Source organism: Esox lucius, chromosome 12, assembly GCF_011004845.1.
Source record: "Esox lucius isolate fEsoLuc1 chromosome 12, fEsoLuc1.pri, whole genome shotgun sequence".
Classification (NCBI taxonomy): Eukaryota; Metazoa; Chordata; class Actinopteri; order Esociformes; family Esocidae; genus Esox; species Esox lucius.
This window is the reverse complement of record NC_047580.1, coordinates 34,751,125-34,777,101: the sequence shown is the minus strand read 5'-3', so window position 1 is coordinate 34,777,101 and position 25,977 is coordinate 34,751,125. Positions and strand designations below refer to the sequence as shown.

The window sequence follows — 25,977 nt, the reverse complement described above, 5'->3', positions numbered from 1 at the left end:
TGTTTGGAGTTCAGGAGATTGTCTTGACCAGGACCACACCCCTTAATGCATTGACGCAACTGCCATGTGATTGGTTGATTAGATAATTGCATTAATGAGAAATTGAACAGGTGTTCCTAATAATCCTTTAGGTGAGTGTATATTACATTATGAGGGTAATATTGTATATAATACACTGGATGCATAATATATATAAAAATAAATGTATATTATATATTTCACTAGATGGATAATATATATTACATTTGATGAATAATATATATTACATAAGATTGGTTAAAAAAACATTATGACACATAAAAAAGAGAATCTGTTAAACCAGAATCATGTAGCTTTCTAATATATCTCTCAATTGGGCAATTTATTTATCTGGATGATAATTCAATTTGATTGTAGCAGTTGTGAGTCACCCAGCAGGGTATTGATCGTTGTCTGGTTTTTTACTTCTGTTTGGCTGTTTTACTTCTCACCTCTTCCCTCTCTGATAATTGAAGTGACCATTAAGTTTAAACTCTCTCCATCACACTCTTTTATTATTCTGTTTGTTCTGTTGTGTTGCACCTCTCTCCTCCTCTCTCCTTTTCTCTCTCTTTCTTTCTTTTCCTCCAGGGAGAGGAGTGCTGGTTAATGAGAATCCTGTTCTCTGAGGGTTATCTCATGGTCAGGTATTGTTGTGTGAGTATAGGTGTTTGTGACAGTATATTGTTGTCGCCTTGAAGCAACCACATGGTAAATTGAGGATAAACCGGCTGTTTCTATCTTTTCTTTCATCTAATTATCCCATCCCTCCATCCTTTGTTTGTCTCCCTCTCATTCTCATTCCTCCTTTCTCGTCTCTCCATCCTTTCTTCTCCTCTGTCTCTCTCTCTCCTCCCCTCCAACCCCATCTCAGAATTTCATTCATCATCTCAATCTTCCCTCCATCTTTTCTTCTCCTCATCCTCATCCTCTCCTCCCTCCATCCCCTCACTATCTCATCCTTTCACCACTCTTTTACATATTTCATCCGTCTCTACCCTGAGCTCTATTCAGGCCATCTTCTTCAGTCATCAGAAACATTGATATAGGTTGACGTTGCCATGGTGCCAGCATCTTGTTAGCAGGTGTGTGCCTAACAGAATGTGTCTTCATGTAAGACAGGATATAAGATGCAGGACTCAGAGAGAGGAGGTTACAGGGAGAGAGGAGGTTACAGGGAGAGAGGAGGTTACAGGGAGAGAGGAGGTTACAGTGAGAGAGGAGGTAAGACAGGAAGAGAGGGGGTAACAGGGAGAGAGGAGGTAAGACAGTGAGAGAGGAGGTAACAGGGAGAGAGGAGGTAACAGACAGAGAGGAGGTAAGACCAAATGAGAAGAGTTAAGACAGACAGAGAGGAGGTAAGACAGAGAGAGGAGGTAAGACAGGGAGACAGGAGGTAAGACAGGGAGACAGGAGGTAAGACAGGGAGACAGGAGGTAAGACAGGGAGACAGGAGGTAACAGAGAGTAAGACACAGAGAGAGACAGTGTGTGTTTGTACCTCTATGTCAGGTCGTGCGAGCAGCAGGGAGAAGGTGATGCTGTCGTCTCTAGTCAGAACAGCTACAGCCTCCTCTTGGTTCTGGATGTCAACACCATTTATCTAGTCGGCGACACAGGGTCATCACTCACTATTACAATATATAACAGACATGCTTGGGGCTCATCAGCATTTATTACATTATCTATTACAATATATAACAGACATGCTCAGGGTTCATCAGCGTTTATTACCTTATCTATTACAATATATAAGGGATGTGCTTGGGGTTCATCACCGTTTATTACATTATCTATTACAATACATAACGGGCATGCTCAGGGTTCATCTGCGTTTATTACATTATCTATTACAATATATAAGGGGTGTGCTCAGGGCTCATCAGCGTTTATTACATTATCTATTACAATATATAACAGACATGCTCAGGGTTCATCACCGTTTATTACATTATCTATTACAATATATAACGGACATGCTCAGGGTTCATCTGCGTTTATTACATTATCTATTACAATATATAAGGGGTGTGCTCAGGGTTCATCACCGTTTATTAGATTATCTATTACAATATATAACGGACATGCTCAGTGTTCATCGCTGTTTATTACATTATCTATTACAATATCTAAGGAATGTGCTCAGGGTTCATCACTGTTTATTACATTATCTAGAGGAGGACCTGATGAGAATGTGTCCTTGTTTATTACATTATCTAGAGGACTTAATCAGGGTTCATTGTTGTTCATTACATTACCTAGAGGAGAATCTGATGAAAGATCAATAAACACAGCAGCTTTTAACACGAATGCTCACACACAAACACACACCCACCCACACACACACACACAAACACACACACACACAAAGAGCTGCTGTCATGAGAACAAGGAACCATCATGAGCAGTGAAATCCCTAATAGCCATGGGGATATGAACATTATCGGTCTCTACCCCTGACATGTGTTTCATGGAGACCTTCACAACGTTGCACAGAAGCCACCTTCCTTTCTCCTCTGTTTTTAGGCCGAGCTGTCAGTCACTTTGCTCTCTCCCTTCTATTCTCTACACCACCCTAATCGAGTCTCTTTCTCTCTCTTGATTCCAATTAATTTTTAATTTCACTTAGAGGGTTTTACTGGCATGGGAAACATTTGTTTACTTTGCCAAGGCGAGTGGAAATACAAAGAAGCTATAATAAGCAACAAAGGTTAAAACAAAAAGAAATGAACTACTCTGAAATTCTAAGTAAACATACATACAAGTTGAAAAAAGGAATCATGCATTTTGAATTTGGACAGTACACTGTAGGCTATGTAGTGTTGCAAACATTTGCAAATAGTTACAATTCCTCTCTCACCACGCTTTTCTCTACTCTACCGATATCTCTTCCTCTCTCTATCCTTTTCTCTCCATCTGTCTCTCTCGTGGCCAGTAATGTGAATTGGCCTACTTTCCTAAGTCTCTACCTGTGCTTGTGTGTGTGCGTGTGTGTACGTGAATGTGTGTGTGTATGTTGAATGAGTGTGTGCGTGCGTGGGTCTACCTGCAGAATTCGGTCTCCTTGGCGAATACGTCCATTCTTTGCTGCTATACCATCAGGATTGACCTGAAGAGAAGGAATGAGTGAGGAGGTCAAAGGTCACTAACAGATATGGATCAGTTCAGAGGTTTGTGTTTCTGGGACTATTTTAGGGCTGTTTGTTTCATCTAGAATCTCTGGTCTATACATTCTACAGCATGAACTAGTTTCTATTATTCTTACCTGTTATTGCTTGTGTATCTGTGAGAAGCCTTTTTACTCTATTCTGTTAATCAGGTTTTATTCCTTACATTTAGTTTTTTTTAACTGTTTGAAATTGAGTTCAAGGAAAGTTCTACTAAACGATTTCATGGAAATGTCTACTAAACTGGTTTTATTCTGTAAGGTCTACTGAACTGGTTTTATTCTGTAAGGTCTACTGAACTAGTTTTATTCTGTAAGGTCTACTGAACTGGTTTTATTCTGTAAGGACTGCAGGACTGGTTTTATTCTGTAAGGTCTGTTGAACTGGTTTTATTCAGTAAGGTCTACTGTACTGGTTTTATTCTGTAAGATCTGCTGAACTGGTTTTATTCTGTAAGGTCTACTGAACTGGTTTTATTCTGTAAGGTCTGCTGAACTGGTTTTATTCTGTAAGGTCTGCTGAACTGGTTTTATTCTGTAAGGTCTGCTGAACTGGTTTTATTCTGTAAGTTCTGCTGAACTGGTTTTATTCTGTAAGATCTGCTGAACTGGTTTTATTCTGTAAGGTCTACTGAACTAGTTTTATTCTGTAAGGTCTACTGAACTGGTTTTATTCTGTAAGGACTGCAGGACTGGTTTTATTCTGTAAGGTCTGTTGAACTGGTTTTATTCAGTAAGGTCTACTGTACTGGTTTTATTCTGTAAGATCTGCTGAACTGGTTTTATTCTGTAAGGTCTATTGAACTGGTTTTATTCTGTAAGGTCTACTGAACTGGTTTTATTCTGTAAGGTCTACTGAACTGGTTTTATTCTGTAAGGTCTACTGAACTGGTTTTATTCTGTAAGGTCTACTGAACTGGTTTTATTCTGTAAGGTCTACTGAACTGGTTTTATTGGTGTGACTTGATACGGTCTGATAGTACAGTATGCTGCTGTTCTTATTACAAACCTCTCCTACATAGATTCCCCGGTCCTCCTCATCATCAGTACGATAGCACACTGTCAAACCCAACTTGTCTTGTTGACTGGACTTATACAGCTCCACCTCCTAGAGAGAGGCACATAAGGAGAGAGACAGAGGGAGAGGGAGTGAGAGCCAGAGAGAAAGGGAGAGAGAGGAGGAGGGAGAGAGAGGAGGAGGGAGAGAGGGAGAAGATGGTGGGAGTGGGAGAGGAGAAAAAGAAAAAAGACAGAGAGAAAGGAACATTGAAATCATCAAAAAGAAAAAAAGAGGCAGAGAGAGAGGCAGAGAGAGAGAGGCAGAGAGAGAGGAGGAGAGAGAGGAGGAGAGAGAAGCAGAGAGAGAGGAGGGAGAGGCAGAGAGAGAGGAGGAGAGAGGGGAAAGAGTGCCCATGAGATCTAAGTTACATACCTCCACAAATGAGTGAACTGAAGTGACATTTCCCCCTGGAGTTAAATAGAAAAACCAACATTGCTGAAATTGAGAAAAATCTAAAGGTACATCCCGTTAAAATGACATGTAATTAAAATCTTTTCAGTTCAAACGCTCTTTTTGAGCTTTGGGTGCATCTAGCCTACTGGATCCGACACATGAAAGTAATTTGCTAGTCATCGGATGACAGCTCGTTTCGCTGAAGTCCATTTTATTTGCATTTGTCGCCTAAAAATGTTGGATATCTGCTGCGCCATCAGAAATGTACCAGGTCTCTCTGGGTTTAAAAAGAATTCCAGGCCGTGAATGAGGGACAGACAGACGGGCAGGAAGACGGGATCGGTCACATCAGGATAATGAGCTGGATGTTGAAACGGGGGGTAGATTAAGTCAAGTGGCAGAGCAGAGATCCAATCAGCTGTTTAATTAGTAAAGAAGATGAGTGTGCACATCGTGGGCTCCAACCTCCTGCTGGTGAACAACGATTAAGGACTGTGCATCTTGACGCATTCTGCTCCAACTGGGCCTGAGTGGGATGGCTTTCATCCCTGCAGTGTCCCTTGATTTTATTAACAAAGTTAATGAGTGATTGGCTGGAAAAAAAGACAAAAAAAGCTGTCCGCTACCACAGTTAAGTCGCATAATTTAATCACATTTACTAGCCCCGATAAATTGCTGAAAATTGCCTACATTGGAAGCTGGTCTTCATCAGACTTTCTTTCTGATCAGTGTGTAAAATGCATATTGGATACGAAACGTGTTTCTTATCCAAAGGCCTGTTGGATGCAGATAATTTGTAAACTTTCAAAATGTAGATTTTTTTTTTTAAGATTACAAAAGTACAAGATTAAGTCCCATCAAATGATGGGTCCCTTGAATGCGCCACAATAAAGTCACTGCGTCAAGACACTGGATCTTGGCCATGTCACCTTTCCTGACTGTACCTCCAGACTGTTGTCGGGAAGGCTCAGGGAAGCCTACTCTTTAGTTCCAGGGCTGGAAAGGTTAGCTGCTTTTCTGAGGTAAAAACTCAGTTGTAGCCTACATTTTATACGCTGTCAAGGAATGAGTCCGTAATCCATTGAAGTAGTCAACGTTAATTAACTATTGTTCACAGTGCTAAGCAAAGAAACATAAAACAAAGCCTTTGACGAGTTCAAGTGGTGTCTTGGGCGACTTAGAGCTCAATTAAGGTGGAAAGTCAGAGAGGGGTTTCACTCCAATGTGTAAATAGGGTATCGCAGAGGTCTTAGGGTTTCATGGGTCATTGGGAGGAGTCAAATATTTATCTGAAGTTGTTAATATTTGTAAATGCCGAGCATAGATTTTAACAAACTTTTGCTGCCAGCACCAGTAACCAAACATAGTTTGGGGTCAATGTGAAAACTTCATGTGTTGTTGAGCCAAAAACATTTGAAAACACATCTGACAGAGCAAGAATGTTTGAGATATTTAATAATCACTTTGTTAGGTTTGGTAATGCATTAAAACCAGTCTTGCTTTTTCCCAGCAAAGCGATCCCTAGAGCTTCCTGTTTTCCCCTTTCATCCGGTTCAGGCGAATGTGATTTGCAAGGAGCTCCAAAATGTGGATCCTTACAAATCAGCTGGGATCAATTATCTGGGCCCCTTTCTTTCTGTAGCTCTGTAGTCTGCCTCGTTTATCGCACCCCCTATTGCCTGATTTGCACAACAAACTTCTGAAATCCCCCAAGATGGGAAAGCTTTCAAGGAAATATAGATCCAAACATTTCCATCCTGCCCTGCCTTGTTAACCCTTCAGTCCCACTGTGTTATCTGAGTCGGGCTTCAGAGCTGACCCAAGGTGTACTTCAGCATAAACTGAAAGTCAGGACGTTGTATCAGCTACAGACAACAGTCAGTAGAGACCTGGACAAAGGGTACCTCATCTGATGGACCAATATGGCCTGAAGGAGTTGTGAGGGTCTCAATACTGACTGTTGTATATGAGTTGTGAGGGTCTCAATACTGACTGTTGTATAGTATAAAAACTACCAACATACTACGATTCAATTTTAATAAAAAAAACGTTGATGGTCTGCATATGCACATTTGATGTGACACAACCACAAACGAAAGTAATCGAATACATAAAAGTTCGAGGTTTTTCAATTACATATTTGACGCTACTGTATCTTTGAGCAGTCTGGCCGACAGCTCATATAGCCAGTATAACATTCATCATGATGGAAATAATGTAAGAAATTGTGTCTTTCTGAACCCTGGAACATTCTAAGGATCTTTTGTATTACACATGCTGTTATGCCAGTCAAGTTCAAACAGCAGAATTGACAGTGTACGAGCTCAAATTAAGATCAATCCATTACTCCAAGTGGTTTCTGGTAAATTATTAAAATGAAATAGACTGTTGCATGTGTACCTCATACTCCAGCTCCTCTTGCCTGTCCACCTCATGGTGAGCGACGTCAAAGTAGTCGTTAGGGTCGTTGTAGTCGTGGTTGAAGGTGATGCTGGAGTGAAAACAAAGTGTTAACCTTTAGTAGACTCTGAACAGTACAAAACAAATGGTCAAAACTCTGTCGTATCATCATCACCATGCCACCGTATTCAATGCTCTGTATTGGTATCCTGTGCATTTACTTTGTAAGAGCACGGTGCATTGCAACTCCAGGGTTGCCGGTTTGATTCCCGCTGGGGGCCAGTACAAGAAAGTATAAAAATGTGCGCACCTACTAACGTGAGTTTCTCCGGAACAGAGTATTATGCAAATGCTTGCCAGTCATCCTGGTTTGCCCAGAGGGTAGGACACAGCAGACATGCAAGTGGGCTATGAACGCTCATTCAGGATCTGAAGTTAAATCTAAGGCTGTTTGGAACTCACAACTCATTCAGGATCTGAAGTTATATCTAAGGATGTTTGGTACTCACAACTCATTCAGGATCTGAAGTTAAATCTAAGGCTGTTTGGTACTCACAACTCATTCAGGATCTGAAGTTAAATCTAAGGCTGTTTAGTACTCAAAACTCATTCAGGATCTGAAGTTAAATCTAAGGATGTTTGGTACTCACAACTCATTCAGGATCTGAAGTTAAATCTAAGGCTGTTTGGTACTCACAACTCATTCAGGATCTGAAGTTAAATCTAAGGCTGTTTGGTACTCACAACTCATTCAGGATCTGAAGTTAAATCTAAGGCTGTTTGGTACTCACAACTCATTCAGGATCTGAAGTTAAATCTAAGGCTGTTTGGTACTCACAACTCATTCAGCCCATAATGGTCCATCAGATGAGGCAGTGGAGGCGAGGGGGGGTGAGGAGGAGAGGGGGGGTGAGGAGGCGAGGGGCTCCCCTGTGGGTGATGGCGGGACCTCCCGAGGGTCAAAATGTTCTGGAAGCTAATGTCCGTCTGAGTGCAATTATCCACACAGTCTGGGATGGGCACCAGGCTCACCGTGCCTGCAATACCCAGAGTGCTCCCTGGCCCCAGGGCGTCGCCTTTCCTCCGGTGACCTTTACGCCCAACCCCCTGGAGCAGCAAAGGATCCTGGGAGTTGGAGTTTGGAGCGTTTTGAGTGTTGAGTGCCTGGGGTAATTGGGATGATCTTCTTCCTTTGACCTAAAGAAGACGGACGGAGGGGGGAGGGAGGGAGGGGAGAGGTTGGAGGGATGGAGGGAGGGGGGAAGGAGTTGGGGGGGCATCATATCATATTGTAACAATATGGCTTTAATCTTGCTGATGTACTATAATAACATGGCTCTAACATTACTGATCTATCCCAACAATATGGCTATAGCAATACAGATACACTAGTACAGTTAGTACAGTTAGATCCGGAAATATTTGGACACTGACAATTTTCATAATTTTGTCACTGTATGAGACCACAATGGATTTGAAATGAAACAACTGAGATGCAATTGAAGTGTAGACTTTCAGCTTTAATTCAAGGCGCTGTACAAAAATATTGTATGAAACGTTTAGGAATTGCAACCATTTTCATCCACGGCCCCCTTATTTCAGGGGCTCAAATGTAATTGACAAATTAACCCAAGCTAAAATAAAATGTTCATTTTTAATCCTTTGTCGAGAATCTTTTGCAGGCAATGACTGCTTAAAGTCTGGAACACATGGACATCACCAAACGCCAGGCCTTTACTGCAGCTGTCTTCAATTCTTGTTTGTTCGTGGGTCTTTCTGCGTTAGGTTTTGTTTTCAGCAAGTGAAATGCATGCTCGATCGGGTTGAGATCAGGTGATTGACTCGGCCATTGGAGAATAATCCACTTCTTTGCCTAAAAAACTCTTGGGTTGCTTTTGCAGTAAGTTTTGGGTATTGTCCATATGTACAATTAAGCGCGGTCCAAATAAATTTGCAGAATTTGGCTGAATCTGAGCAGACAATATATGCCTATGCACTTCAGAATTCATCTGTCTGCTTCTGTCTTCTGTCACATCATCAATAAACACTAGTGACCCAGTGCCATTGGAAGCCATGCATGCCCATGCCATCACACTGACTCCATCGTGTTTTACAGATGGTGTGGTATGCTTTGGATCAAGAGCTGTTCCAAGCCTTCTCCATACTTTTTTCTTGACATCATTCTGGTACAGGTTGATCTTAGTTTCATCTGTCCAAAGAATTCTTTTCTAGAACTGGGCTGACCTTTTTAGATGTGTTTTGGCAGAGTCTTATCTGGACTTTCTATTCTTGAATGGTTTTCACCTTGTGGTGAACCCTCTGTATTTGCTCTTGTGAATTAATCTCTTCATGGTAGACTTGGATAATGATATGTCTACCTCCTGGAGAGTGTTCTTCACTTGACTGGATGTTGTGAAGGGGTTTTTCTTTACAATGGAAAGGTTCCTATGATCATCCACCACTGTTGTCTTTGATGGACATCCAGGCCTTTTTGTGTTGCAGAGCTCACCAAAGCATTCTGTATTTCTAGAATGTACCAAACTGTTGATTTGGCCACTCATAATGTTCCTGCTATCTCTCTGATTAATTATTTTGCAGCCTAAGGATTGCCTGTTTCACTTGCATTGAGAGCTCTTGTGTCAGTGTCCAATTATTTCCCTACCTAACTGTATATAGCTATAACATTACAGGTATACTGTAATGATATGGTTATACCTTTGTTGGTATACTATAATGATATGGTTATAACTTTTCTGGTATACTATAATGATATGGTTATAACTTTGCTGGTATACTATAATGATATGGTTATAACTTTGCTGGTATACTCTAATGATATGGTTATAGCTTTGCTGGTATACTATAATGACATGGTTATAGCTTTGCTGGTATAATATAATGATAAGGTTATAGCTTTGCTGGTATACTATAATGATATGGTTATAGCTTTGCTGGTATACTATAATGATATGGTTATAGCTTTGCTGGTATACTATAATGATAAGGTTATAGCTTTGCTGATATACTATAATGATATGGCTAAAACCTTACAGGTAAACTATTATTATATGGCTTGCTGGTTATAACCTTGCTGACATACGATTTGCCATGTTCAGTGGGTCTCTGAAGCGTTTGAACACATAATTATGTAAAATAGAAGAGATTCCATGAACATTGAATATGCTATTAATTCAGAGAGTGTGAAACTGCACTGCAGCAGAAAATACAGTATATACTTAAGCAACAAGGCACGAAGGGGCTGGTATATGGCCGATATATCATGCTAAAAGATGTTCTTATTCATGGTGCATCAGAGTCCTGTAGAAGGAGCTTATAACTGAGAATCATTTAAACATACTAATGTGTTCACTACAATGTGCTGCTTAATGAAACATTGATTTGTTCAGATGATTGATGAGAATGATGTGTTCTCCCACCTTGTTGCCATTTCCGTCGATAGGTCGCAGGGACCCATTTAGGTACCCTTTCTGTAGAGAAAGAGGAGACGTGTCAATAATGGTCAGAGGTCAGGGGTCAGGGGTTGAGGATTAGTTTTGAAGTTTTAAAGTACCCAGAGAATTGGGAAGAGGGGAAGTTAAGAAATGATGGAACACATTGAATAATAGTGAAAATTCCCTAGAATATATTGAATGATAGTGGGCTAACTGAATATTAGTGATAATCACATGAACACATTCAATTATAGTGATAATCACTGATGATAATCACTAGAACATATTGAGTAGAAGTGTATTAATCACTAGAACACTTTAAGTAATAATGATAATCATTAGAACACATTGGAGTGTGATATTATTGACAGAACATTAATTATATCATGATCATCACTAGAACACTTTAAGTAATAGTGATAATAACTACAACACATCAAATAATAGCATGATAATCACCAGAACACATTGAGTAATAGTGTGATAATCACCAGAACACATTGAGTAATAGTGATAATCACCAGCAGATATCCTGCCACGACCACCACATCAGGTAGCTGTTTCCTGTGAGAAAGACAACCTGTCGACAACACATGGAATCTAATGATTCACAATCAATTATTAATGGGACTCCATGGGCGGCTATCTATAGGTGGGGCTTCATCCATCACGTACCTACTCTGCCTGGCGTCACAGAGCCTTTCAGACAGGCACGCACAGACAGGCAGTGTAAAATAGAAACACATAGAGAGTGAGACAGGAAGACAGACAGGCGGACAGAGACACAGGCACACAGAAAGTCAAGCAGACAGGGTTGTAATCTCCTAGGATACACAAAAAACAACCTTGACCTTGAGATCTCTCCCTTACAATAATGGCATTTTACACAAATGTTTCAATGTGAATATTTTTGTTTTCTCTGTCTCTCTGCCCAGCCTCTCTCCTCCCCTCGCTCTCTCTCTTGTCCCTCCTGTCTCTGTCCCTCACATCGCCTTTGTTTCCAACAGCCTAATTAAAATGCATGACGTGGCTTCAGGCATGGCTTTATCTGTGATTACACTGTCTACGAATTTAACCTGTCAGTGAGTTGGGTTTGTATGTATGGCCGACCAGGACGAATAGCCAGCTTACATGTCAGTGTTTGGGTAAATGTACACATGTGAAAGGCTTTGCAGGAAAATGTTTTCTTAATGCCACATGTTTTATGCCGCGCAGAGTGTGATGCACACGCACAACACCAGATTGGTTAGATGTTGACTTATATAAATTATTCGGCCCATATTTGACCGGGTACATAAAACCTGCTCATTTAAACCAATGACCAGGGGATAGTCACAGTGGATGGACAGGGATTAATGAGCCAGTTATCTGGGGGAGATTAGCTGACCACGAGGGTATAAGACAGTATGACATACTGTATAGCCAGGACGGGCCGACGTTTAGGTTAAATGCAGGGAGATCCTTAGCGACCACAGAGGGGGGCACTGATTCAACATCCCACCTGAAAGACGGTACCATACACAGGGCAAAGTCTCCGCTGTGTCCCCTGGGGAATTAAGACCTCAGACCATATAAAAAGGGCACCATCTACTGGCCCTCCAACATCATGGAGTGGGACGCAGTCTGTCTCTCTCACCCCCAATCTACTGCCTCTCTCTCGACATGCATCCCGTATACTCCCTGTCTCCCCCCAGGACTGACCCGGTACACCTGTGTACCCTGGTCCACTCAATCAATCAATCAAATGTATTTATAAAACCCTTTTTACACCAGCAGTTGTCACAAAGTGCTTTTACAAAAACACCCGGCCTTAAACCCCAAGGAGCAAACAACAGTAGTGTTGAATTTCAGTGGCTAGGAAAAACTCCCTAAGAAGGCTGAAATTTAGGAAGAAACCTAGAGAGGACCCAGGCTCAGAGGGGTGACCAGTCCTCTTCTGGCTGTGCCGGGTGAGATATTAAGAGTCCAATTGGCAGCATATACTGTATAGTGAGAACAATAATGGGCCCAGAACCGAGCCTTGAGGAACACCAAAGCATACCTTTGATATGCCATCCACACTAACAAACTGATATCTTTCAGATAAATAAGATTTAAACCAGGCTAGAATATGTCCACGTAGCCCAATATGGGTTTCCAGTCTCTCGAAGAGAAGGGAGTGATCAATAGTGTCAAAAGCAGCACTAAGATCAAGAAGCAACAGGACGGATGCGGAACCTTTGTCTGAGGCCATTAGAAGGTCATTTGTTACCTTCACGAGTGCAGTCTCAGTGCTATGATGGGATCTGAAACCAGATTGGAGCATTTCATAAATTTTATTTGTCTTCAGGAAGGCATTCAGTTGTTGGGAAACACATTTTTCTAAGATTTTTGAGAGGAACTGTAGGTTCGATATTGGCCTATAATTGTTTAATATGTCGGGATTAGAATTTTTTTGAAGAGCCTTCATTTCCGCAATTTTTTGTGAGTTTGGTACACACTCAGGCTTCTTGCGGATGAGAAACAGTTCAAATGAGTCTCTTTGAAGGACCTGACAGGATGTGACATTACGGTCTTGAGAGAAAGGATCAAGGTGTAGGACCTCATGGTGTAGGGGAGTGTATGGGGAAATGATGTAGATGTTTGATCAAGTGTTTGGGTCAACCCATGACATTACAGGAGGAGTGCTCCTAAGGGACAGCTAAGTGAGTCTTTAGAAATGGCCCCAAAATGTTTGGCCCGCTCAGGTTTTCAAGCCGGCAGTCTTTAGGGACAGCATTAAGAGCTTAGTGGACCAGTTGGGCAGAAAAGATAAAGTGCTCAGGCCTGTATTCAGACACCTTTTTGTCTTCATACCATTGTCTTCAGGGAGAGATTAAATATATTGTTAGGCTGGTGGAGGTTGAAAGGATCCCAAACTAGTGCTTACACTTCTGTCCAGCACTGCAGCAGAGAACACAAACATTTCAGTCCTGGCATTTCAGATTAACATTTCAGATTAACAGCTCACCGTTGTGGACTGGCACTTAAGATATTTTAGCTTCATGGCATTTCAGCTGGGAGAAATGGCTGACATTTGCTTTAATAGCGGCACGCTTTCATGGACAATGAACACAAACCAACTACCACTGCAACTGGATAGAAGAGTCACATGAAAACATGTGAACATTGAATAATGTAATATATAGAACAAAACCACTTAGACCAAAGCCAAGCGACGGACACACAGAGGCCGGCAACCAATCAAAAAACAGGTTACAGCCATTGTGGCTTTTAATGGAAATTTCCGATTGAGCTGGCAAAAGCAGCATTTACCATGAAATGGCAACTCTGGAAGCATTACCGTCAAGAGCAGGAATGCATGTGACCCACTTCAGAATGACACCTGGTTTGAGCCCGTGTGCTACCGTAACATATCACATGCAGTGTGTGGTTATGGGATTATAGAAATGAAATCACTAGCGTCACTTGAGGGAACGGCCGTGTCATTTGTATGCTTCTTGTTGCGAGGGACCTCACTGAGCCCTACGAGGGCGTTCTGGTCGCTTGGGCTAAAACAGACCTTTAGGTTTCCAGGTTCCAATGCCTCAGCAGTACTCCAGGAGGACACTTACAAGTGTGTGTGATATTGTGAGTTTGTTAGTATGTTTGTATATGTATGTGTTGCTGTGTTTGTTTTTGAGAGCGTGTGTTTGTGTTTGTGTCTGTGTGCAGGCTAAATGTTTAATGATGCGTCATTCTGAAGGACATAATGGAAGCTTCTGGGCTGGTGTTTACTCCTGTGTGTTTGAATGTGTAACTAGCTTGTGTGTGTGTTTGTGAATCTGTGCGGTGGTGGTGTGTGTATTTATTACTAAGTCTTTTGGTGTGTTGGTGTGTTTGTGCATGTGTGTGGGTGTGTCTTTTTGGGTATTGGTGTGAGGAAGCAAATACGTCTAGTCTAATGACCCTTGTTGCCTTGGCAACGGCATCCCATTGAGACAAATCTGACGGATACAGACTGAGAGAAGGAGCAAGACAAGTAGAGAGAGAAAGAGAGAGAGAAAGAGAAAGGTGCAGAAAAGGGGAGAAGAAGAAGTGGAGAGAGAAAGAATAAGAAATAGTGTGAGAGAAGAGAGAGGCAGAGATGGAGAGAGTAGCAATACAGAGGGAGAGAGGAGCCAGAGAGATGGAGAGAGTAGCAATACAGAGGGAGAGAGGAGCCAGAGAGATGGAGAGAGTAGCAATACAGAGGGAGAGAGGAGCCAGAGAGATGGAGAGAGTAGCAATACAGAGGGAGAGAGGAGCCAGAGAGACGGAGAGAGTAGCAATACAGAGGGAGAGAGGAGCCAGAGAGATGGAGAGAGTAGCAATACAGAGGGAGAGAGGAGCCAGAGAGACGGAGAGAGAAAGACAGACAGAGAAAGAGATGAAGTGTGAGAAGCAGAGCATGCCAGCCAGACACACACACAGATGATGTTCTGTGTGAAGGATTAACACTGAATGGGCCACGCTCAAAAGACTCCAGTCGAGTTTAAACCCCTCAGAACGTTTGACACAAACCCTGGAGATGCCTGCCTCATTCACTAGAATCCCCATCAGACAGGCTTTTGTGAAGACTAACCCATGTTGGTTGGATAGGACACATATTTAATGCTCTATCACTACTGTTCAGTACAAATGAACAGATTACAGGAGGAACACACATGGGGTTCAGATAGAGCTCATTGATGTGTCTTGTCAGTCTCATTGTGTGTGTGTGTGTGTGTGTGTGTGTGTGTGTGTGTGTGTGTGACTGTGTGTACATGCTAATGCTAAGCTGAATGACCAACCACTGTGGTCCTATAAACCACATAGTATTCCCTATGGAATAATACGCCAACATGGCTAAACGGCATTGTAAAGCATAACAATATATTTTAACATGAGTTTAACCTGTGTCCAGTGGCCCCCTATTCTCTATCAAGTGCACTATTTTGGGCCCGGATCTATACGGTAGCGCACCTTGAGGAGTAGAGTTCCTTTTGGAATCAAGACATTGGTCCTCTGTCTGTCCATCCTAACTTCAGGACATCATAGATGTGTCATGTTTCAGTCTGTCCATCCTAACTTCAGGACATCATAGATGTGTCATGTTTCAGTCTGTCCATCCTAACTTCAGGACATCATAGATGTGTCATGTTTCTATCTGTCCACCTAACTTCAGGACATCATAGATGTGTCATGTTTCTATCTGTCCACCTAACTTCAGGACATCATAGATGTGTCATGTTTCAGTCTGTCCATCCTAACTTCAGGACATCATAGATGTGTCATGTTTCTATCTGTCCACCTAACTTCAGGATATCATAGATGTGTCATGTTTCTATCTGTCCATCCAAACTTCAGGCCATCATGGATGTGTCATGTTTCAGTCTGTCCATCCTAACTTCAGGACATCATAGATGTGTCATGTTTCTATCTGTCCATCCTAACTTCAGGACATCATAGATGTGTCATGTTTCTGTCTGTCCACCTAACTTCAGGATATCATAGATGTGTCATGTTTCTCTCTGTCCATCCTAACTTCAAGACATCATAGATGTGTCATGTTTCTGTTAGTCCACCTAACCTCAGGACATCATAGATGTGTCATGTTTCTATCTGTCCATCCAAACTTCAGGCCATCATGGATGTGTCATGTTTCAGTCTGTCCATCCTAACTTCAGGACATCATAGATGTGTTATGTTTCTATTTGTCCATCCTAAATTCAGGACATCATAGATGTGTTATGTTTCTATTTGTCCATCCTAAATTCAGGACATCATAGATGTGTCATGTTTCTGTCTGTCCATCCTAACTTCAGGCCATCATGGATGAGTCATGTTTCTGTCTATCCATCCTCCATTCAAGATATCATAGTTGTGTCATCCCTTGCCTTTCCGTCTAAATTTACAACATCATAGATGGTTAATCTCTGTTTGTCTATCGTAATTGCTGGTCATCTATCACTGATTCTGTTTGTGACATTTCTGCACCACCAAGGTTAGAGGACACAGTTGTTTGATCAGATTACACACACACACACACACATTCACACATACACACACTTACACACACATACACACACACACATACACACACATACACACACACACACACATCCACACTATCCCTATGCAACATGCACACACAGACAAGCGTGCACGCACCCACCCACACACACACATACAGACAACTACATCTCTCTCTTACACACACTTACACAGACATACTTGCACATGGTCACAAACACACACAAACACCCTGTTTGTGTGTGTGTGTGTGTGTGTGTGTGAAAGCATGTTTGTGTATTTGTATGTGTGTGTGTGTGTGTGTGTGTGTGTGTGTGAAAGCATGTTTGTGTATGTGTATGTATGTGTGTGAGTGTGTGTGTCAGCAGCGTAGCTGGGGGAGAAAAGGAGCCATCTGTGAGGAGGACTGAGGAGGAGCCCCAGGCGGATAGAGATAACATGGTACGCACACACATACACACATAAACACACACACACATACACACACACACACACACAAACATGCTTTCACACACATATTGTATATACACACACACATACACACTGTATACACACACACACACACATACACAAGCGCACACACTGTATACATGCACACACACGCACACACACACACACATGCACACACTCTCACACACTCACACACCTCGATAATGAATGAAGCTTTACAGGCTTGGAGAGAGGGGGAGGGGGAGGAAAGACTCCTGAGACGACCTGTAGCAATGATTCATTACGACCTGAGGGAGAGAGAGAAGGTGAGAGAGGAGGGGGAGGGAGAAGGGAAATGGAGAGAGAGACAGAGAACCATCAGGTGATCAGGCAAATGTAATTTAATTTTTAAAAAGAGTTGCAAGTTAAATCCCTGTGTCTCTGTCATGACTATGAAACACAGGAACATCTTCTGATCTACCGAATGGACAGCTGTTTACCAATCAACACTAACTACTGAATGGACAGCTGTTTACCAATCAACACTAACTACCGAATGGACAGCTGTTTACCAATCAACACTAACTACTGAATGGACAGCTGTTTACCAATCAACACTATCTACCGAATGGACAGCTGTTTTCCAATCAACACAACTACCGAATGGACAGCTGTTTACCAATCAACACTAACTACCGAATGGACAGCTGTTTACCAATCAACACTAACTACTGAATGGACAGCTGTTTACCAATCAACACTAACTACCCAATGGACAGCTGTTAACCAGTCAACACTAACTACTGAATGGACAGCTGTTTACCAATCAACACTAACTACTGAATGGACAGCTGTTAACCAATCAACACTAACTACTGAATGGACAGCTGTTAACCAGTCAACACTAACTACTGAATGGACAGCTGTTAACCAATCAACACTAACTACTGAATGGACAGCTGTTAACCAATCAACACTAACTACCGAATAGACACCTGTTTACCAATCAACACTAACTACTGAATGGACAGCTGTTTACCAATCAACACTATCTACCGAATGGACATCTGTTTACCAGTCAACACTAACTACCAAATGGACAGCTGTTTACCAATCAACACTAACTACTGAATGGACAGCTGTTTACCAATCAACACTAACTACCAAATGGACAGCTGTTTACCAATCAACACTAACTACCCAATGGACAGCTGTTAACCAGTCAACACTAACTACCCAATGGACATCTGTTTACCAATCAACACTAACTACAGAATGGACAGCTGTTTTCCAATCAACACAACTACCGAATGGACAGCTGTTTTCCAATTAACACTAACTACCGAATGGACAGCTGTTTACCAATTAACACTAACTGCATCTAACAATGTAGCCTTCCATTGCTGCCTGTCACTGCTTTGTTAGTCATGAGTCTAATTATCAGCATATTGTTTTACAAGAGACAGATTCAGGTGCAATAGGCTTCATTAAAATAAACTTAAGCTTTATTTGTGATGCAGCTGAAGCTGAGATAATCAGACACTGGCTTCACCCCTGTGATCATGTGACTTGTGGTTTCACTCCTGTGATCATATCACCTGTGGTTTCACTCCTGTGATCACGTGACCTGAATCACTGAACTGTTTTGTGATCACCCTGAGTATCTGTCAGGACACAGTCCTGCAGTCACTGTCCACACACCACCTGGTTGTCCCTGTCCTGGTCCACCTGGTTGTCACTGTCCACACCCCACCTGGTTGTCCCTGTCCTGGACCACCTGGTTGTCACTGCCCACACTCCACCTGGTTGTCCCTGTCCTGGCCCACCTGGTTGACCCTGTCCTGGTCTACCTGGTTGTGCAGCTGCCCTGGATTCTGCCTACACACTCTGGACACTGCCCATCTCTGTCTACTGACCCGCTGGTCATCGGATTCTGCAGAAATATTGATGTGGCGTTAAAAGCTAATTTACTTCTATAATATTCACCTGGTACAACCAGAAGTGGACTGACCAGGCCTCGGGATCTGGCTCCCCTCAAGGTTTCTTCCTAGGTTCTGACCATACTAGAGAGTTGTTCTTGACACTCTGCATCAATTTCTAGTTGTTGTTTGAAGGCTTATTCAAGGCTGTTTTATGGGTGGCTTAAGGCTGGCTTATGGCTGGTTCAAGGATTTTAGCAGGGAGGGCTTGGCTGTTTGACAGGGCAATATTTATTTACTGTTCTGATTTGTTTTTCTGAAACGATTTGCGGGACAGCACACGGTCGGTTAGTAAAACAATGTTCAAGGCCATTATAATTTAAGCATGTTAAATGTAATATAAGTTGTGGCCTGGAGAGGATTTAACCCATAAAAATCCTACCTAGACCATATCAGCTGGTGGGTTGGATTCTACCCCTGATCAAGATGATGCACATAAATAACTGAAAAACAACACCCATTGACTTGAATGACATTAATGACTGATCTGCACACAAAAAATAAAATAAAATAATAGCATCTAGCGAGAGGCACCTAAATGAAAGAATCTCATGCCTGGCATGTGAAAAACAGCATCTCATGACTGGTAAATATGAATAAAAGCATCTGAGGTTTTATGAGACAAAAAAGACAAGACATGGAGGGAATCCAGAGAGAGAGAAAGACCAGAGAGAGAGATCAGAGAGAGAGATCAGAGAGGGAACAGAGCGAGTGACCACAGAGAGGCACCAGAGAGAAAAAGAGATTGATATCAGAGAGAGAGACCAGAGAGACCAGAGATAGAGGGATCGAGATTAGAGAGAGACCAATAAGAGAGACCAAAGAGAGGGACCAAAGATCCCATAAAGAGACCAGAGAGAGAGACCAGTGAGACAGAGGTACTGACCTGGAACATGATTCGATACTGCTCCTCAGGACGGTTTACCACACACATGTTGCACCCCATCCTGATCTTCCCACCGTTCTGGTCCTAGTCTTTGTTCTGGTCCTGATTCTGGTCTGGATTCTGGTCCTAGTCTTTGTTCTGGTCCTGATTCTGTTTCTGATCCGGATTTTGGTCTTTATTCTGGTTCTGATCCTGATTCTGGTCTGGTCCTGATTCCAGCCTGTCTTTACAGTTTTCAGTGTCTAACTATGTCTTGCTGGTGAAGATTTCTCTCAGGGAAGGAGATGCATTGTTGATCCATAGAACATACTTCTCCCATGCATCTGATGGGTTACTAATCAGGTCACAAACAAAGGCACTTAAGAAAGCTTTATTTTTTTACTTTTACCAGTGTGTTAGTCTTTCCCTTAAGTAAGCTTCTTTGTTTTTGTTGTCCCTGATAGCAGCTTCTGTTCTAAGACGTTGGAGTGAACTGGAGTTCACATGTGTAGTTGCGTTTCAGTAAAGGCATGGAAATACATCCTTTGAAAAATCACATCATTATAAATGTATAACTTGAAATGGAATGGAATGTTCTATTTTCATTTCATTTGATAAAATATTTTACAGTGACAACTCGCATAAAAACATCTTGCCTCCATCTCATTGGCCTCCTCAGGGAAGGTTTTTCCGCCACAGCAGTGATATTTCCTTCTGTTTCACTGAGCCCTCTGGGTAGTAAACAAAAAAGGCGTAGAATAAATAATAAACCAATGCATATGTAAGAAATGCTACTACTTTGCATACACTTCCAGATACTTCCCGGTGAATTTCCTCAATGATGGGCCTCCGTCATCCAAGACGAGAACAGACAGCTTCTCCCCAGAGAGGGATTGCAGTGCTCTGTCAGAAGGAGTGCAGTGCTCGGTCAGAGGGAGTGCAGTGCTCTGTGAACACTGTTTGCCCAATTCAGTGTATTTCTCCTGGGAAGAATCATTAGCTCACGCCTACACACTCACTGACACTCACTGACACTATTGACAATCCGTCTGTCTCTCTGTCGGTCTGTCTTTTCGGTCTGCCTGCCTGAATGCCTGTCTGTCTGTCTAATTGATTGAGACGGTGTTTCTCCAAACTGACAACATCCACAGAAAATACCTCCTGCCTCTGCCGCTCTGCCCCTTACTCCAGTACATACTCTGTGAAATACTCTAGGAGCTGGCATTTTTTCCAGTTAAAAGATTGTGGGCAGTCGTGTCTCTCTGGCCGTCAGGTAGGACACCCCGATGTGACAGATGTCAAATGGTTGATGGTTTACCTGTGAAATGATCAACTTTATGTTCCTTATTTGTTCTCTGTCCTCTTCTGATGGTGCCCTTAAAGCAGTGACTGAAGGGCTATCAGCCTTCTACTGTTTCCTTCAAACTGTGATTTCCATACATTTACATCTTCAATTGTCAGCACACATCTCTTAGTTAGCCTTAACATAATCACTCAATTCCAAACAGTTCTGCATGCAGAAAAAGTTATGAAATAGATGGTGACGTTGAAAAGACAGGAGGACATAAAAGCATGAAGGAATAAAAATAGAAAACCAGACCGAAACAATGAAATGAAAAGCAAGCAGCCAAGTCAATAACCATTGGCTGGTCCTCTACAGTAGGTATAAAAAACACTTCCAGAAAGGTTAATCAAATTCCTCCTTTAGAAATGGGCTGTAGTCGTGATGAGCTGACAGAGGGAGACTGATAAGCCTGGCCTGTTTTCAGCTTATTCTTGGAGTCTGAAAGGTTAATTCAGGAATTAGCAATGCATATACAATGTCCTCCTCAGATCCCACCAGACACGAATCGTGTCCACAGCATCCAAACAGAGGATCCAGTGAATCAAGGCATCCCTCTTCCAGTCAGTGGTTTGATACGCAGAGTCCCACCACACGCACAGAAGGGCAAGTCACTCCAAAGCCATCAGAGCGTCTCTCCTTTCAGGCTTTTCACGGTCGGGTCACTTGGCCGAGCGACAGCTAGAAGTGCTTCCTTCCCGGTCCTGCCTCGTCGCGTACAAAACGTCTCTGGGGTTGGCAGGATCCCAAATGTGCTCGCACTTCCTGGTCCTATCTCAGACGCCGGGGCAAAGCAGTGGCCGGCTGACGCAGGCGTTTCTCGCAGGACGCCACAGCGGTGTCTCCAGGCAGTGTTCCCTACCCCTGCCTGATCCTCAACGCAAAAGGCTGTGGACCTGGAGCTGTGGCGCTGCGGCACGATCGCTCCTCATCCCCCTCTCCGGAGTGGCTGGCAGCTGAAGCTCATCCCGCGCGGCTCGGCGGCTGCCGACTGAGATCCTAACAGACGCAGCGCATCAGGAGGAGCCAATTTCCAGCAGACACGGTTACCGTTGCCTGGCTGATATAGGACTCTCTCCTCCACTCTGATCACGCCGTTTCTTTTACCACTTGAGTATTTTCTGCTCTTATCTGCACACACCCACTATATGAACCTTCCTCTCGGTTTTCTCTCAATATTTTCTCTCTCTCTGGCTCTCTTTCTTAATCCCCTCACTTTGTTTTCAGTCTCTGTATCTCCACCCATATCTCTCTGTCGTTCTCAATTCATCCCTCTCTCTCAGTCCACCTCTCTTTCGCTCTCTCTGAGGAACCATTTCATTTGTTTGACAGTATGACAGATGTAGTGGTTTGTTTTGGAGGAGAGCATGGAACTGAAGGTACAGAGGGAGGGACTGAGAGATGTGAGGAGAGGGAGGGAGGGTGGGATGTGAGAACAGAGGGAGGGAGGGACAGAGGAATGTGAGGACAGATAGAGGGATGGATGAAGTAACGTAAGGACGGATGAAGTAATGTGAGGACAGAGAAGGATGGATTAAGTAATGTGAGGACAGACAGAGGGACAGATTAAGTAATGTGAGGACAGACAGAACGATGGATGAAGAAATGTGAGGACAGGGAGAGGGATGGATGAAGTAATGTGAGGACAGGGAGAGGGATGGATGAAGTAATGTGAGGACAGACAGAGGGATGGATGAAGTAATGTGAGGACAGAGAGGGATGGATGAAGTAATGTGAGGACAGACTGAAGAATGGATGAAAGAACAAAGGAAAAGAGAAGGGATAAGGCAGACTAGACTAGACTAGAAAGAGCAAATATGATCTCAGTCATGTACTGTAAATACAGCTTCAAAAACAGATAAGCCAGTCCCATCAAACACCACCCAACCCCATCCAATACCACCCAGCCCCACCCAATACCATACAACACCACCCAATACCATACAACACCACCCAACCACACCCAACACCACCCAGCCCCACCCAATACCATACAACACCACCCAATACCATACAACACCACCCAGCCCCGCCCAACCCCATCCAATACCACCCAGCCCCACCCAATACCATACAACACCACCCAACCCAATTCAACACCTCCCAACCCTACCAAACCCCATGCAACACAACCCAGCCCCGCCCAACCCCACCCAACATCTCCCAGCCCTACCAAACCCCATACAACACAACCCAGCCCCACTCAACCCCATCCAACACCACCCAGCCCTACCCAACCCCACACAACACCACCCTAAACCTACCCAACACCACCCAGCCCTACCCAACACCACCCAATACCATCCAACACCACCCAGCACCCAACACACCCAATCCCAACCAGCCCCACTCAACCCCATCCAACACCACCCAGCCCTACCCAACACCACCCAGCCCCACCCAACACCACCCAGCCCCACCCAACACCACCCAGCCCCAACCAACACCACCCAGCCCTAACCAAACCCCACCCAACATCTCCCAGCCCTACCAAACCCCATACAACACAACCCAGCCCCACTCAACCCCATCCAACACCACCCAGCCCTACCCAACCCCACACAACACCACCCTAAACCTACCCAACACCACCCAGCCCTACCCAACACCACCCAATACCATCCAACACCCAACACACCCAATCCCACCCAGCCCCAGCCAACCCCATCCCAACACCCCCCAGCCCCAACCAACACCACCCAGCCCCAACCAACACCACCCAACCCCAACCAACACCACCCAGCCCAATGCAGCATCAGCCAGCACACATCATTTGATAATGTCATGGAATACAGAAACACATCAGCATTGTTTTACATAAATCACCCTGCGAAATCTTAACTCATATGAACGAGCACCATTAAAATGTACAAATGAAAAGGTAAAACTCAGATATAATTCAGTTCAGAGTGCGCTCCAAAAGAGTGTATTTACTCTGCTGTATTCCCATAACCCAGATATAATTCAGTTCAGAATGGGCTCTAAGATAATGTATAAACCCTGCTGTATTCACACAACCCAGATATAATTCAGTTCAGAATGGGCTCTAAGATAATGTATAAACCCTGCTGTATTCACACAACCCAGATATAATTCAGTTCAGAATGGGCTCTAAGATAATGTATAAACCCTGCTGTATTCACACATGGGTCCAAAGAAGCAGTGCTGATTGCGTAATTATGACATAATGAGTGATACAGAAAACACACCATAATCCAGCCTTAGTGTGGTAAGATGCATTGACGTGTTGTAAGGGGTCTTCGTGGTTTTTGTCCGGGTGTATGTAACAACCGCTGACGTAAAAACTGTTCTGTAAAATGGATTCGCTGCGGTTCACATGGTCTGCATGGTTTCCGATCCAAGTAATCACACCAGATATTGGCTCAATCAGAAGGATCAATTAAGCACCTCAGGACCACAGTCACATCTAGTTTTAATTCTCCTTTCCACCGTATGCATATGGATGCTGGGTCTTTGTTTCCAGTACCAGGGACAACCAGCGAGACATTCTGGAGGACAGCATGTCAGGACGAGGACCCGGCGAGTGTTCTTGTAAAGCATCCCGTCCCTGAGTTAACAGACCAGCTGAATCTGAACTCGCGTTTAGAAATAAACACAATGCAGGTTTGATAGAATCAAGGCGGTTTGGATACACAGAATAGGTTATATCTAGCGGGTCAAGACCAGAATCACACACTCGTCCACACCATCCCTTTCTTTTCACCATCCATCTCTTCTCCCTCTCAGTTTTTCATTTATCTCTCGGTTCATCCCTCAGTTCTTATTCATTTTAAAGGCTGTATTTGCATGGGATTTCTTTTTTTACATTTTAATTGGGGAGGCGGGGTCTATATCTAATAAATAAAAACAGTGTTGCAAAAATTCTGAAAACAAAGTAAACAACAGTGAAAATAAAATGTACAATAAAAATGAAATACAAAGAAAACATTACCAAAAATACACTTTCAGTGTTATGCTATATGATACGTAAAGTATAGTAATAATCTGCTAACTGTTCTGAGCAAGACTGACCAGGGAGGAATAATAACTACATTACAAAATAAACAGATGAATACAGGTCAGATTCGCAATGTTCATGCTCCTCTGGTCTTCCTTTCGTCATGGCAACGGGTCACACATTGTTGTGGTGATTACCCATTGTGGTCTTTCAACAGACATGGGGGTTTGTCGATTTTCTATTTGGTTTTGGATTCTTTGTGTGTCTGTATGATCTGAGGGAAATATACATCTTTAATGTGGTCATAGATATGACAGGAGGTTTGTAAGGGCAGCTGGGTCAGTCTGGTGTGCTTGCTTCCGTGGTCTGTATATATTCAAGGTTTTGGGTCAGTCACATCGATCAGGTATCCAGACACGGTTGCTCTCTGTTCAGGGCAAGACAGTGTTCCAATCTCCTCTGTTTTGTGGATGATTCTTTCATGTGTCAAGTAATTCTTTGATTTCTCATTATCTGGTTCAGACGAAATGTGTTGCTCACCCTTTCCCTCTTCCTCGCTTTCTCTCTCTATATATATATATATATTCCTCTCTCTCTCTCTCTCTCTCTCTCTCTCTCTATATATATATATATATATATATATATATATATTCCCCTGTCTCTCTCTCTCTCTCTCTCTCTCTCTCTCTCTCTCTCTCTCTCTCTCTCTCTCTCTCTCTCTCTCTCTCTCTCTCTCTCTCTCTCTCTCTCTCTCTCTCTCTATATATATATATATATATATTCCCCTGTCCCTCTCTCTCTCTCTCTCTCTCTCTATATATATATATATATATATATACATATATATATATATATATATATATATTCCCCTGTCCCTCTCTCTATATATATATATTCCCCTGTC

The 25,977-nt window shown here is 42.9% G+C and overlaps 2 protein-coding genes across 4 annotated transcripts in view; one reads left to right on the top strand and one right to left on the bottom strand.

Annotated features, from left to right (window-relative positions):
- Positions 1–22,470, bottom strand: part of LOC105026019 (PDZ domain-containing protein 4) — a 30,617-nt gene extending 8,147 nt beyond the window's left edge. The window contains exons 1-8 of one of the 3 annotated variants that reach the window (XM_020051761.3): positions 21,092–22,470; positions 19,795–20,676; positions 10,474–10,524; positions 7,875–8,233; positions 7,037–7,127; positions 4,193–4,291; positions 3,064–3,126; positions 1,519–1,620 (exon numbers count right to left, since the gene is read on the bottom strand). In XM_020051761.3, coding sequence (XP_019907320.2) covers positions 1,519–1,620; positions 3,064–3,126; positions 4,193–4,291; positions 7,037–7,127; positions 7,875–8,233; positions 10,474–10,524; positions 19,795–19,854 — 825 coding nt within the window. In that variant the 5' untranslated portion in view covers positions 19,855–20,676; positions 21,092–22,470. Of the gene's footprint in view, positions 1–1,518; positions 1,621–3,063; positions 3,127–4,192; positions 4,292–7,036; positions 7,128–7,874; positions 8,234–10,473; positions 10,525–19,794 lie in introns of all 3 variants that reach the window. The other 2 variants (XM_020051762.3, XM_013136243.4) reach the window with 2 other exon arrangements.
- A 12-nt stretch (positions 22,471–22,482) lies between these two features.
- Positions 22,483–23,936, top strand: LOC117595378 (extensin-like). Its single transcript, XM_034295848.1, has 2 exons — positions 22,483–22,494; positions 23,253–23,936. Exons 1-2 carry the CDS (start codon positions 22,483–22,485, stop codon positions 23,934–23,936), a joined length of 696 nt encoding a protein of 231 aa, XP_034151739.1.
- The last annotated feature ends 2,041 nt before the right edge of the window (positions 23,937–25,977 follow it).